General features: G+C 50.3%; 1 protein-coding gene across 1 annotated transcript in view; it reads right to left on the bottom strand.

Annotated features, from left to right (window-relative positions):
- PAX7 (paired box 7) overlaps positions 1 to 11099 on the bottom strand; it is an 82726-nt gene that overhangs the window by 16014 nt on the left and 55613 nt on the right. Inside the window, exon 5 of the mRNA XM_029965238.1 lies at positions 3271 to 3470. Within this exon, the coding sequence (XP_029821098.1) occupies positions 3271 to 3470 (200 nt within the window). The remainder of the gene's footprint in view (positions 1 to 3270; positions 3471 to 11099) is intronic.

The raw sequence follows: 11099 nt of genomic DNA, 5'->3' as shown, positions 1-11099 counted from the left end.
CTTCCAGGGCTGGGGCAGCCACAGCTTCTCCAGGCAACCTGTGCCAGGGCCTCATCATCCTCACAGGGAAGAATTTCTTTCCAATATCCAACTAAACCTACTCTCTGTGCATTTAAAACCATTCCTCCCGTCCTCTCACTCCAGGCCCTTGAAAATAAACTCTCTGTTAACACCCAGAAACCCTGATCTCAGCTGGCCCTGGTGTTTTTACAGCCATTTTTAATCCCAAACACATCTCCTGGACTTAAAAACTCTGTTGAGACAGTAGTAAGACGCCAAGGTGGTAGAAGATTCCCTGCTGGATGGGTCCATGTGGATGTGTGTGTGTGGCTATTTTTTTTCCCACAAGAACTTGATTGACTAATGTCTGTAGATCCCGAGAGCCAGCAAAAGATCTGCTCTGATATCCAGAAAATTTTACAAGGGGCGGCAGGCTTAAAAGTGGTGGGAAGAAGCTGAGTGTGCCAGGATGTTGGAATGAGAAAGCCATCAGGAATGTGCCTCGGAGAACAGCTGCTACTGCAGCCCTGGCAGGAACCTCCAGGAAAGCTGCCTGGGAGCAAGGAGAGGGACTCAGAGATCACAGCTTGAGACAAGGGAAAGGTTCTCTTTAGTCAGTTAGTTAGTTAGCTAGTTAGTTAGTTAGTTAGCTAGTTAGTTAGTTAGTTAGCTTTCCCTGTCTCTGCTTTCGCTTCCCTCCTCTCTCCCAGCACTGTCACAACAAAGTCAGAGCACCTTGGAGAAGAACTTGCCTCTGGTTTGTGCACTTGGGACTCTTCCCTTCCTCCCCACTGGAGCACTGAAAAGTGAATGATATAAAAACCCTGGACCTTTGGCAATAAAGGAGATTTCTGTCCATAATTCAGGAGTCCATGTAACATCCCATTCCATCTGTACCCCACCATCCCTCAGCACGGCTCGTGCAACACAGCTTTCCCTCTCCCCAGAAAAAGGTGCTCCCTGCACTCCCTTCTCCCTTGAAACTACTTTTTTAAACCTTTTTACCACAGGAACATCTATTTTTATCCCCCACTTAACACCTTCTGTCCACCTACACAAGCGCAAGCAATTAGAACAAAATATGCAAAACAAAAATGGGGGAATTCACACATTCCAACTCCAAGCTTAGTCCCCTTAATTAGCCACTTTCCCAGGATCCATCTATCTCTGGTCTACAGGGCCAGCACATTAACACTGTTACTGCTGAACACCCCGGGATGGTCTTTTGGCTAAAATCAACACTGGAGTCAGCTTAGGGTTTGCTAGATTTCCTTTTCCAGTCTCCATAGCCAAATCTGGAGGGATGATGGATTCAGGAAAATCCAGCACCTCTCAAGAGGAAGCTGGAGGGAGGTGAGAGGGTTTCCACTGCAGTGCTGTGACTGGCTAATGCTTCTTTGGGAAAGAGGGATAATGGGAAAAGTCCTCAACCAGCAGCTGTCCAGGTGTGGGGGGAAATGTCCATTCCCAGACAGCTGAGGAGAAACACTGAAAACATCCCGTGGTTTTGGCTGCTGGGAGAGCACATGGAGCACATGGAGCTCATTGTCCCGAGAGCACGGACAACAAACACCTGGGTGGGTTTGGGGGAGCTGGGTCAGTGTGGGTTTGGGGGAGTGGGTCAGTGAGTGTTTGGAGGAGCTGGTTTGGTGTGGGTTTGGGGGAGCTGGGTCAGTGAGTGTTTGGAGGAGCTGGTTTGGTGTGGGTTTGGAGGAGTGGGTCAGTGTGGGTTTGGAGGAGCTGGGTCAGTGAGTGTTTGGGGGAGTGGGTCAGTGAGTGTTTGGAGGAGCTGGTTTGGTGTGGGTTTGGGGGAGCTGGGTCAGTGAGTATTTCCCTGTCACAAGCCTGCAGAACTCCTTCCCTCCTCTCCCAGGATCCAGCCGGGACAGCAGGATGAGCCCTGTGCTCGGTGTAAAGCCCAGCAGTGCAGTGGCCGCATGGAGGGCAGACTGCTGGGGTCTCCAATTCACTGCTGAGGTCTCCAATTCACTGCTGGGGTCTCTATATCACTGCTGGGGTCTCCATTTCCCTGCTGGGGTCTCCATTTCCCTGCTGGAACCCGGCACAATCCCCGATCCCTCCCCCTTCCCTTCCCTGTCCCCGAGGGACTCTATTATACCCCCCGATCTGTTCACACTCCTGATCCCTCGGCGTGTTTGCACACACTGCTGACCCAGCCTTTATCTGCAGACATAAGGGTCTCTGTGTGGAGCTCCCACAAGGGCTATTAATCGTTTAGATGTCAGAGTCCCCCAGCTCCGAACCCTCCCTTCCTGCTCCTCCCCTCCCCTTCCATCCCCCCACCCTTTTCATGCTCTCTGAAGGTGGAGGGGGAGAAAAAAAAATACTTTTATAAAAATTCACACACAGAACTTGCAAACTTTGCAAAATATGATCTGCTCCCCTGGGAAAAGTTGGTAAATGGTGGGATTTGTCCTCAAATATCAACCAGAAACAAACACACTGTTCCCTCCTAAGCAAAGGGAGGAATTTCTCCAGCAGAAAAGAGAGCACCAAATGCCTTGCCAAGTACAGGAAAGTCTGGCTCCTGGTTCCAACGTGGAGTGAACCCTCAAGCTGGTACCTCTGCAAGGGGCCAAATCCAAAGGGCCTATCTGCAAATCTGTGGGAATGTAGGATAGAATATGCTCAGCTGGAAGGGACCCATCAGGATGATCAAGTCCAGTGTTGAACCAGAGAATATTCTGAGTTGGAAGGGACCCACAAGGCTCATTGAGTCCAACTGTGAAGTGAATGGCCCATGCAGGAATCAAACCCACATCTCTGTTGTTATTGGTACCACGCTCTGACCATCTGAGTTCATCTCAGGGTTCATGCAGAACTGGATTTAAGGCTCAGATCCTTGTGGATGTGGATCTGCAGAAGTGTGTCCATGTCACCACCTTTCAACACCCCCTCAGAATCACAGAACATGCTGATCTGGAAGGGACCCACAGGGATCGTCAGCCCGACCCTCAGCCCTGCACGGGACCATCCCCTGAGTCACACCCTGTGCCTGAGGACCATCCAAACCCTCCTGGAGCTCTGGCAGCCTTGGGGAGCCTGTTCAGTGCCCAACCAGCCTCTGGGGGAAGAACCTTTTGCTGAGACCCAACCTGACCCTGCCCTGACACGGCTCCAGCCGTTCCCTGGGTGCTGTCCCTGCTCCCCCCAGAGCAGAGATCCCTCTTGTCCAGCAGCACCCTCTCCTTGCCCAGGGTGACCAGGGAGCTGTTCCCCAGGCTGTTCCCCCGTGCTGACCCTCCTCACCTGCACACGGGCCTCGGTGAGTTTGGTCCTCTGGGCCAGCTCCTCACGGGTGTAGATGTCGGGGTAGTGGGTCCTCTCGAAGGCCTTCTCCAGCTCCTCCAGCTGCTCAGCCGTGAAGGTGGTTCTGCTGCGGCGCTGTTTGCGCTTCAGGGGCAGGTCTGGCTCAGATTCCACGTCAGAGCCTTCATCCAACCTGTTACCTGGGGAGGGAGAGGAATGGGAGTGAGGTTTGTGTGGTTCAAGGTCAGACAGAGGCTGTGGGAAGAGCGGAGCAGCCCAGAGAAGTAATCCTGGTTCTCCTGTTGATCAAAGCACTGAATCACAGACACTCCAGTTTGGGTTGGAAGAACCTCAAAGCTCATCCAGTTCCACCTGCCATGGGCAGGGACACCTTCCACCAGCCCAGGCTGTTCCAAGCCCCGTCCAACCTGGCCTTGGACACTTGCAGGGATGGGGCAGCCACAGCTTCTCTGGGTAACCTGTGCCAGGGCTTGCCCACCCTCACACAGTGCCCGTGTACAACACATCTGCCAGATTTATGTTATTTATGTTGTTTCCTACTATTATTTTTTCCCACACTGCAAAGAAAACTTAGGAAAATCAAAACTCCCGCAGGAAAACGGTGGCTCGTGGTCCTCGGTTCAAATTGTTACAGAGAAAGAACTTCCAGTTGTTGACTTATTTCAAGAAATTTCCATTTTTTAATTTGAAATTACTGTTTCAGAGGCGCACATTTGACACTGAAAAATGTCGAAGCTGAAATAAGCACATAAAAATGTCACATAAAAATGCTTTGGCTTGTGCTGCCTCATTTTCTCCTGTGTTTTGTCAAGTGTTGGTGTTTAATATTTCAGCTCTTTTAAACCACTTTAGGAAGCAAAAAAAAAGAACAATCAGGAATTCTTACAGGTGGAGAAAAACCTTTCCAGCTCTGCTTTACCTGTAGGTTGGGCTGCCCACAGGATATAGTTCCTCAGCTCTTAAATTCCCCCACTTCAGCAGGAGTTTTGCACAAGACCAGACTCCTACAGAGTTCAGATGCCATCGGAGTCCTTTCCCAATGACTAATTGGTCACTTATTCCTTGGCTTTCCCTGGACCTGTGCCTTTCCCTTCTCCCTGCCTCGAGCCTGGCACCACATCTGTTGCCTCCTGAGGCCCAAAGAAGTACAGCTGGAATAAGTAAATGCAGTTTTCCTCCATTTTTTCCCTCTGGAGATACAGCAGAAGGCACTACATTGATGTTCCCCAAGTGTTCAGTGGATTTTGGAGGGGGCACAACCAGACCATGGAGCTGTGACTCCAGTGTTTGCTCTCATGGAACAAATCTCGTTACAAGACACAACGTGCAGGTCTCAGTTCCCTGCAATGTCTGAAGGATCTCAGCCAGGCCAAGCTTCGTGTCTGCCTTTGGGACAGGGAGAAACGTGCCCCTGGTTTGTGGCAGCAGGAGAGGAACAACCTGAGAGATGATACCCTTGAGGCAGGAGAGAGATGTGGTCTCTGTCACCTTTTCCTTCTCTCTCGTGAGAACAGGAGGCTCTATAAAGTCACTGATTTCTTTTCCCTACCAGGCTTGACTTCTGTCTTTCAGAGGAACCACAGAGCCAGAATCAAACTGTGCTCACAGAGAAGTAATTTTTCCTTCTGGGTGAACCTTTGCTAATCTAAGGATTAAATCAGGACTTCCATGTGCTCAACTTGACGATAAAGTTCCCTGAAGTTCCTCACGGTGTTTTTCAGCCTCTATATCATCATCTTCCAAAAATCTGCCTCTTTCCTTGTCAGGGCTGGGAACGGCAGCTGTGATTCCCCAACAGCTGCCGGGGAGCGGCGGCAGTTTGAGGAGTAGGAGGCAAATATCCCCTCGGAGCTCTCTTGTTTATACTGAGATCACCACAAAATGCCTCTGCATTCAAAACAAAAACGCTTTTATGTCCCGGGGCTTCACGGGGAGGACGTGGGACCTCGGATAACGCAGTTGTGCTGGAGCCAGGGCAGCTCTGCTGCAGGGGAGTGGGTGGCTTGTTTTGGGGGCAAAAACATCACCCTAACAGGTTTTTCCTCCTTCTGCCTCTGGCTTACCAATAAGTACGTAAGGGTCTTTACATACATTCATCTTTTAGACCATCTTTTATTTCTTCATTTCTCACCAAAAGCAGTGAGAAATTTGCTTTTGACCTCAGAGGAGCAGCCTCTGCCCCACAGTTTAAAGACAACATTACTGCTCGTGGCAAAAACCTGCTACTAAACTAGTTTTTTGGTTTTGTCCACTTTCAGGGAAGGTCTGGAGTGTCAAATAAAAGGAACATCTGCACTTGAAAATAAAAGCCCTCCACATCTGGGTCCCACATGATTCAGGACAGGTAGAAGCACATCTGGGCCCTGGAGTACCATGCTGTGCAAAAGCACATCTGGAAACCTAGAGCATTCAGTAAATTTAAGTTCATCACTGAAGTGATTATTAATTAGTTTGTGTCTTTCCTGGTAATGTTGGGTATGGAAAAATAATAAGGACAGAGGTGTGTTTGTGTCTAGGGTGTGAGAGAGCCAGTGTGAGGAAGGGGAAGGAAAACACAGAGGAAGGAAAATACTCAGATTTAAATGTCCTATTTCTCTTTAGTTACTACCCACCCAGGTGTAGTTAGGACACACACTACACACACTTAGTAGGAACTGGCAGCCTGTGAGCTCTTTAGCACAAGAATGGTTGTTTGGGTGTTTCACCAAAGCCCCAAACAGGCAAGTCCTGTCATGAGAGTGTAATCATGGCTGAGGTCTCCCCTTGCCCCTGCCCTGGCAGCAGTGTCAGATCATCTCCCTACAGCTCATCTGCTCATCTGATCCAACTGCTGGGATCCAGGATCTCCCTGGGTGAAGGAAAAACAGTCTGGAAAAGGATCTGCAACTTATTTCATCTCCCACACTTCACTTCTGTCTGCAGAAGTCCAGAAGGGAAAACAGCCAAACTTCCTGCACCAGCTTTGAACTCCTCACTGAGGATCCCTGATTTGGCCACGAGGTTTTGGGAGAGGGTGACTGATTGTCATGAGGAGTAACCTTTGCCACCCACAGCCATCAGTGCTGCCTACAGGGTTAAGGCCAACCCTTGCCAAGTAAACTTCCCTATCCCCAAGCCTCCCAACAGCCCCCGCCTGGCATTATCCCCATTTCCCAAGCGTGGCAGGGACGGCGGAACTCACCCACCTACGGTCACCCCGTGAGTCAGGAGCAGAGCTGGGAACAGAAGCCACAGCTCCTCGTGCCAAGTCCAAGGCTCCAACAACCCGACTACAAAGATGAAACCAAGAGAGCAAGAAAAATCCCAGGATATGTGTGGAACCAGCTGGTCTGACACGGAGCAGCTGCTCCTGTCACACAGGGAATCAGGGAAGAATAGAGAAAGTCTTCCAGCTGGGATGGGCTGGTCGAGCCTGTTATCCAACACATCCCTGCTATCGTGGACAGGCTCCCTCACCTGCCTAACGAGCAATTCCACAGGTCTGTGCCCTTCCTGACCAGCTGGAATACCTTGGACAAACCATTTCCAAAATCTCCCAAAGATTCCACCCAACTAGAAGCTCTCAAAAGCTGCAAGAATAACTCAAAGAGACTCCCTCGCTGGGGATTCACCCAAAATTTAAACACTTCGTTTTTTGCAACACATCCCTGTGTGAAAAATGGTTGTGAGCAGGGGAAATCCTAGTTTCCAGCCCCCAGCACAACGGGATTATTGCTGTAGGAACAATCACGAGCTGGTAGCGTTTTACACTTACTCAGCACAAGCAACAATGTAAATAAGAAGGTGGAGAAATATCTAGAAGCAGCTTCTTGGGTGGTTTTCCAATCAGTTGTTGTGATGAAGGATGGGAACCAGCTATCTGTCCACCAGGGACCTCCCCCAGGATATCCCACCGGGAAAGACTGACAGGAAGGAGCAGAAAGGGAACGTGAATGGAGGAAAAACATCTCACAGCAGAACAAGTCCAAGAAAAGGAAAAAACTTAAGGAAAAGCATGTGTGTTACACACACACTCATCCCACTAGATTTTATATTTTAAGAGCAAAAATTCCACCTTTATTTTTTGTGTAACTGCTCTGTAGCTCAGGAAGAAAACAAACTGCTCAAACCTCTCTGCTTTGCAATACTTGTAGAACTAAAAAGGCACAGACTTCATCATGGGAGTGAAAGCAGGGGGATGCCAGGGTGAAAATTAGTTGGCTCTTCCCTCTTCTCCCGAGGAACTGTGCCAAGGTACAGGTACCTTCCTGGGGCAGAGACACAACCTGGCTCGTGCAAGAGGGGAGAGATAACCACGTGAAGGGACTTGCTGAAGGTCTGTGTGGAGCAGAGTGGAGTTCTGCTCTGCAGTGGGCTGGGGAAGATGGGATGAACCCCAGTGGTTGTTTCTGCCCGTGGACACGAGTGTGGCCAGAGCTGGTGTGCAGGGGTGAGGGCAGGATGGCCCAGCAAAGGTGACAAAGAGAAGCCTGGGCACGTCCTGGGAGCCATTCTGGCCCGAGGAAATGTGGGAATTACCTCCCCCAAACTCCCATTCCTCAATAATGCTGCCAGTTCAGGATGGGTACAACTAGAGAGAGCTGGGCAGAGCTCTCTGAAGGGATTTGAGAGGAGTAAAGGGAGCTGGAGCTGGAGGAAAGGACTGAGAAAACCCTCAGTAATTACAGCCTGGTTGTGTCCTTCCTCTCCCCATTCCCTTCCCTCCTCTACTTCCCTTCCACCCCTCTGCCTTTCTCCTCTCCATTCACTGCTTCTGGACTCCTCTTAGCCCTGGAGTTAAATTAATCAACAGGATTAGGTGGAATCGGCCACAACAAGACCCTCCAGGCTCAGCCTGAGCCCTTGATGCTCTACAAGGACCTGCTGCCCTGCCTTGAAGCACCTTGGAGCCGTCTGGAAGGATTGGCAGAGAGGACCAGACATGGAAACGCATTCATTAAAGTGGGGGTTGGATTTTGTCAGAGGGTAAAGGGGAGCTGCACACTATTCCTCATCTCATTTCCTCTCTTTCTTTCTTCCTTCCAGCTGCACCATCCTAAAAATTAAATGTGTGTTGGAGGGGAGAGATGGAGAGGGGGGAAGGGTCTGGGTTTGTGAATGGCTTGGCTACAACTGCACCTCCTGTGCTGCAATTGGCTTCAGCAAACACACCCCAGTACAGCTGGAGCAGCAGAGATGCTCCACAGAACCCACCTGGAGCTGACTGGCTGGGGAGCCAATGCAGCCACAGGGAAACCTGGATTTGAAGGCATGAGAGAAGGAGGAAAACCTCACTTGGAAGGTATCAGCAAGTCCCGAGCACCCCACAGTCCAGCCCCACACAAGGCCCTCCCTTCTGCACAGTGCTCTCCATCCACCAGAGCTGTCTCTTGGTGGCCCCAGCAGCAGAAATGTGTCCATGAACACATTTCCAGTCCCACGTGCACTTGAACTTCAGGCTTTTTTTATGCTGGAGGACAATTAAAGAGTCTCTTGACAAGGTTTCACCTCAAGTGATGTTTTTGCTTCCTGACATTGCCATAATAAATGGTGCTACATTACCATTCACCACTTCCCAGGTGGGAACACCTTCTGCTTGGGGATACCTTGGCATGAGGGCCTAAAATAATAAGATCTCTATATAAATATATCCAGAGGAGGCCAAGTTTATTAGAGGGATGGAGCACCTCTGCTATGAGGAAAGGTTGAGAGAGATGGGATCGTTCAGCCTGAAGAGAAGCTTTGGGGTGACCCAATTGTGGCCCTCCAGTACCTGAAGGAGCTGACAAAAAAGATGGAGAGAGACTATTTACAAGGGCCTGGAGTGACAGGACAAGGGGGAATGGCTTTAAGCTGAAAGAGGGTAGATTTAGGCTGGATACTGGGAAGAAATCCTTCCCTGGGAGGGTGGTTTGGCCCTGGCACAGGGTGCCCAGAGAAGCTGTGGCTGCCCCAGCCCTGGAAGTGTCCAAGGCCAGGTTGGACGGGGCTTGGAGCAGCCTGGGCTGGTGGAAGGTGTCTTTGCCAGTGGCAGGGGGTGGCACTGGATGGGCTTTAAGGTCCCTTCCAACCCCACCCATTCCATGACTACAGTGAGATCCTTGCCATGTGCCTGGGCTATAACACACCCCTGGAGCAGGAGGGTGGGACTGCACAGCTCGTGCTTCCTTCCTGCTCCCCCAAAAGCATGTAGGATGAAGAAGGATCACCCAGACACAGTGGTTCATTCACAGAGCACATCTCCTGTGCTGCTCCTGCAATCCACAGCTTCAGGAGACAGAGCTGGAACTCTCCCTGACTTCTGAGCATCTGCCTTTCCCTCTGGCAGAAAGCAAACAAACCCCATCAAAATGCAAACAAGACCACGAGAAGGCTGAGAGGAAAGGTGACACAGTGGCAGTATCACAGAAAAAATGTTCTGCCTTGGTTTTGGTTTCCAGCACAGAAACAAGAACAGCCTTGTCTCTCCTTGGAAAACAAAGAAGTTCCGAGTTCCCAGTGAGCCAGAGGTGCTTCTGTGTGCCCCAAATAACCCTGCTCACCTCCAAACCTATTCAGCAGCAGGTGGGACTGCAGAAGGGGACAGGTGTTTCAAATTCATCTCTTGCCCCCCTCGCCCCTCTCCAAGCACATTCCCAGACACAAAAACCCAGTAATTGCCACAGCACATACAATAAAGAGTTGGGTTTCCCCTCCCTCCCCTTCCCAACCTGTAAACCCCCATTCCCCAGCACTTGCTCGTGCCTGTGCAGCTGTATCACAGTTTAACATAGTTTAGGGGGCTGTGGTGTGGAGCAGCAGCAGCAAACGAATCACATAATAGTTGATACGCGTTTTAATCAAGTAATTCGGCCCAAGCAGAATGACAGTGCCTGTTGGTGGGGTGCCCTTGAATACCAAACAGACCAGGGAGCAGGTCTAGGAAAATGAAAAAATCATTTACAGCTCAGCTGGGGGCTGCAGTGTTCAGCACAGCATTAATGTGGGGGCCTGGCAAGAGAAAGGTTGGGGTATTTTTCTGTATTTTTATTACTCAGGCTCTGAACTGACCAGCTGTAACCAAACCACAGACTGAGGTAATGTCCATTATGGGCTTTCCAGCCTGGAAATAATACTCACAGTGGAGCTGGTGCTCTTTGACAGGGAGTGACAGTGTCTGTCTGTCTGTCTAGGATGGATATAGAAAAGGGGTGAGGGTCAAAGGGAGAGGGGGTTCACAGCTGGAGAATTCCCTCAGCATGTCAAGGTCTCTACTGAATGAGGGAGATTAGATGTGGAAGAAGCTGGAGGGAGAAAGGAGAGCTGGAGATTTAATGGATGAAAAGGGAGCCCACACAACCTGTCCAAGTGTGAGCAGCTCCCCACGTGTGGGTGACCAGTGACCAGAGGGAGAACCCTGTTCTGTCCTGGAGCCAGGGATCCAATCATTTCTCCACGGCTGAATCCAAAGGTTCACCCAGGAGGGGCCCCACATTCACGTGCTGAGCTCGAAGACCCACAGGTGGTGCAACATGTTCAGTGTTCCCTGGTTCTGGTCCTGCTTCCCTGAGCATCCCCCAGAACTCCCTGTCCTCCCAGCTCTGCCAGAATTCACCTCCTAACTCATAGATTGGGGATTTCAAGAAAACTCTTGTGCAGGAGTATCTGGGGCTGGAACCAGGTTATGTTTAAGGTCCTTTCCAATCCAAACCATTCTATCTCACCTGGCACTTGGCCATGAAATACGTGTGTGATTCTAAACAAAAGAATATAAATTTTATTTCGTTGGGGCGTCAATTTGGGATGCACAGAGGTACAAAATTCGCCTCCATTTTCCAGTATAAAATCCC

Source organism: Manacus vitellinus, unplaced genomic scaffold, assembly GCF_001715985.3.
Source record: "Manacus vitellinus isolate BGI_N305 unplaced genomic scaffold, ASM171598v3 scaffold_92_pilon, whole genome shotgun sequence".
NCBI classification, from domain to species: Eukaryota; Metazoa; Chordata; class Aves; order Passeriformes; family Pipridae; genus Manacus; species Manacus vitellinus.
Note: the sequence above shows the minus strand (reverse complement) of the source record. Positions and strands in the feature narration are given on the sequence as shown.